At 41.3% G+C, this 3,899-nt stretch overlaps 1 protein-coding gene across 1 annotated transcript in view; it reads left to right on the top strand.

Moving 5' to 3' along the window:
• Nucleotides 1-3,899, top strand: part of SLC25A30 (solute carrier family 25, member 30) — a 6,940-nt gene that overhangs the window by 528 nt on the left and 2,513 nt on the right. Inside the window, exons 2-3 of the mRNA XM_011940022.1 lie at nucleotides 636-760; nucleotides 2,757-2,895. Of these exons, the coding sequence (XP_011795412.1) occupies nucleotides 636-760; nucleotides 2,757-2,895 (264 nt within the window). The remainder of the gene's footprint in view (nucleotides 1-635; nucleotides 761-2,756; nucleotides 2,896-3,899) is intronic.

Genomic DNA, 3,899 nt, shown 5'->3' with positions numbered 1-3,899 from the left:
TGATCCGCCTGCCTTGGCCTTCCAAAGTGCTGGGATTACAGTTGTGAGCCACCGCACCTGGCCTATGTCAGGATTTTTAAAGTTCCTTTTGAATAATTTATGAATAAGTTGTTGTGTGAAGGATAAGCACTTTTTTTGTTGTTGTTTGGTCGTTTGCTCTTTTTTTTTTTTTTTAATTCTTTTGGAGAAGTAGTTTAGCTTACAGTTCCATTGGGTGTTTTGAGCCATATGATTTCATGGCTTGTAACTGAAGTCTGTTATTAGGCATACATGCAGTGTAGAGTGTTATTTCCTAGTATTCTAATGACTTGTCAGTTCATAGAATAGCCCCTAAAGATCATCCAGTGCGATCTCTCTGTTCATACAAGGAAACCGGAGGCTCTGAGAGGTGACTTGTCCTGGCCAAAGTCTGGCCCAAGGTCATATAGTTAATGCCAGCATCAGAATTAGACTTCAGAGTTTTTGAGTTCTTGCCCTGTGATCTTTTCCACTCTGTCACTCTACATTTCTACCTCCCCAGAGGAAAAGATAAAAATTGGTCATAGTTTATGGATTCGAAGAACCTTTCCACATTTGCAAGGCTTGTTCTACAGAGGCAAATCAGAATCACTTTTATTGTTAACGTTTTTACCCAGGGTGTGTCCCTTACCGCGCAGAGGGCTGCTATTGTTGTTGGTGTGGAGCTGCCGGTCTATGACATCACCAAGAAGCATCTTATTCTCTCGGGCCTGATGGGAGACACTGTGTATACTCACTTCCTGTATGTTTATGGATTTTTAAAAAATTAATCTTTTAGGTATGCATGAGTTTAGGGTGGAAATTTGGCACAAATTTATAGAAATTCTAAAGCAAGTTTATTATAAAAGTATTATATTCTCATATTTGAAAAGTTGCAGTGCAGAAGTGAAGCAGGACCAAGTAAAAGTCCTTATTCCTCTACATAGGCAGCTATTGTTAACAGTTTGATAAGTATCTTCCAGGCGTTTTCTATGTGTATGCAAATATTGTCTACAAAAGTGTATTATATGAACTTTATTACACAGATAAGATCATGTTTTCCATTCTTTTATTTGCTTTTTAAAATTTAACAACAGGTTGAGCACAGTAGTTCACACTTGTAATCCCAGGACTTTGGGAGTCCAAGGCAGGAGGATCAGTAGAGCCTAGGAATTCAAGACCAGCTTGGGCAACAAAATGAGGCCCCATTTCTACAAAAAATTAAAAACTTAGCTGGGCATAGTGGTGCATGGCTATGGTCCCAGCAACATGGGAGACTGAGACAGGAGGATTGCTTGAGCTCAGGAAGTTGAGGCTGCAGTGAGCCTTGATTGGGCCACTGAGCTCTAGCCTGGGCAACAGAGAAAGACCCTGTCTCTAAAATAAAATATGATTTGACAACATATTTCAAGTATCTTTGAGTGCTTACAGACTTCATGTCAGTACTTACAGACTTTATTTATTTATTTGAGACAGGGTGTCACTGTGTTACCCGGGCTGGAGTGCAGTGGTGCGATCTCGGCTCACTGCGGCCTCTACCTCCTGGGCTCAAGTGATCCTCCTGCCTCAGCCTTCCAAGTAGCTGGGACTGCAGGTGCAAGCCACCACACCTGGCTAATTTTTGTATTTTTTATAGTGCTGAGGTTTTGCCATGTCACCCAGGCTGGTCTTGAACTCCTAGACTTAAGTGACCCACCTGCCTCACCCTCCCAAAGTGCTGGGATTACAGGTGTCAGCCATTGCAGGCCTGCTCTTTGTTTATTTTTAATAGCTGCAGATTATCACATTGTATGGCTATATCATACATATATATTATCATACATACATATATATATATAAAATCATATATAATCCATTGGTGGGCAATGTGTGGAGACTATTCTGATTGTCACAACCAAGGGGAATACTACTGACATCTAGTGGGGAGAGGCCAGGGATCTAGCTAGTGCTGAGGCTGAGAAACCTTGCTCTGAATTAATTGATATAAAGTATGGTCCGTAGTAGTCTTGTGGGACTGAAAATATAGCAGAACCTAAGACCTTTGAGGGGCATTATAGTAGGGAGATCTTTTTCTTTGATCTCTAGGAAACAATATAATTATGATATGGCTAGAATTACTCTGATGTCCACTTACAGGTAAATAGATGGAAAAGATCATGCTTGGAGGATTTCCTTTATGTTTTACGATCCTTTGACATTCTAGAATGTCAGGTATTCTTAGCTGTGGCTGGGATTTATCAGCTAGTATAATCGGTGCTAATATTTAAGCAGTTTATCAAGCTCTCTAGATATGGCCCTTCTTGATATGTTTCATGTTGATATATGTTAGTTTAACATAGTTTTGGGGCTGGGCATGGTGGCTTATGCCTGTAATCTGAGCACTTTGGGAGACTGAGGTGGGCAGATCACTTGAGATCAGGAGTCCGAGATCAGCCTGGCCAACATGGCGAAACCCCATCTCTACTAAAAATACGAAAAAAATTAGCTGGGTGTGGTAGAGTGTACCTGAAATCCAGCTACTTGGGAGGCTGAGACAGGAGAATCGCCTGAACTTGGGAGGCAGAGGTTGCAGTGAGCCAAGGTCACACCATTGCACTCCAGCCTGGGCAACAGAGCATGACTTTGTCTCAAAAACAAACAAAACACAAAAACCACAAACAAGAAAACCCTATCGTTTGGGCAGAAGCTGTTTTCTGCCTTTGATGGTGGTTGTAGCTCAGTGGTGGTTAACTTTTTTTTTTCCAATGGTGTCTTTACAGCTCAAGCTTCACCTGTGGTCTGGCAGGGGCCCTGGCCTCAAACCCTGTTGATGTCGTGAGGACACGTATGATGAATCAGAGAGTCCTTCGAGATGGCAGAAGCTCTGGCTACACAGGAACCCTGGATTGCTTGTTACAGGTAAGAGCAAATGTCTGTCTCTGCAGGGTTGTGAATTATATATCTTTTTTGATCTAAGAAGTAATTGAATTATGAGAGCTACTAAAACTAAGATGAATGATGCTTTAAAGCCCTGAGATGTACATATAGGAGACCATTTTTGCCATACTGTGCTCAACATTTGTAAATACAATGTTGTTTTCTTTATAGCTCCATTCTCCTGTGAAAGGTGAGAAAATAATAATATTTCCTGTGATTATAGAAGAACTGGGTCTCCTTCCAAAATATACTTTCTTCCTTTTGGGTCAAACTAGTATGAATATCCCTCATTCAGACATCTCTTCTTAAAGGGACACATCAATCTTACTTTAATTAATTCTCAGTTTAAACTACTGTTTTATGAGTGGGTGAAAGTTTTCAACTGTCTCCCCCACTAGATTGCCAGTAGTCAGATTAGGAGCCACTTTTTTTGTTTTTAGGTGGTATTTATTTATTTATTTTCAAGTTTCAATGTATTTTAGATTCAGGGGATACATGTCCATGTTTGTTACATGGGCACATGCATAGTGGTAGAGATTGGGCTTCTAATGTACCCATTACCCAAATAGTGAACAGTACACCAGATAGATAATTTTTCAACTCTAGCCTCCCCTTTAGGAGTCCCCAGTGTCTGTTATTTCTATCTTTATGTCCGTATGTACCTATTGTTTAGCTCCCACTTAAAAGTGAGAACATGCGGTTTTTGATTTTCTTTTTCTGCGTTAGTTTGCTCAGGAGAATGGCCTGCAGCTCCATCCGTGTTGCTGCAAGGAAGGTGATTTCTTCTTTATGGCTACAGGGGCCATTTTTGTGGTTCCTGTTTTCCGACATGACACCAGCACATTTTACCCTTCAGGTGTTGCCTTAATAAAGCAAAGATACGGCCGGGCGCGGTGGCTCAAGCCTGTAATCCCAGCACTTTGGGAGGCCGAGACAGGCGGATCACAAGGTCAGGAGATCGAGACCATCCTGGCTAATACGGTGAA

The sequence above is a fragment of the Colobus angolensis genome, unplaced genomic scaffold (assembly GCF_000951035.1).
Source record: "Colobus angolensis palliatus isolate OR3802 unplaced genomic scaffold, Cang.pa_1.0 Scaffold101, whole genome shotgun sequence".
Taxonomy (NCBI): Eukaryota; Metazoa; Chordata; class Mammalia; order Primates; family Cercopithecidae; genus Colobus; species Colobus angolensis.
Note: the sequence above shows the minus strand (reverse complement) of the source record. Positions and strands in the feature narration are given on the sequence as shown.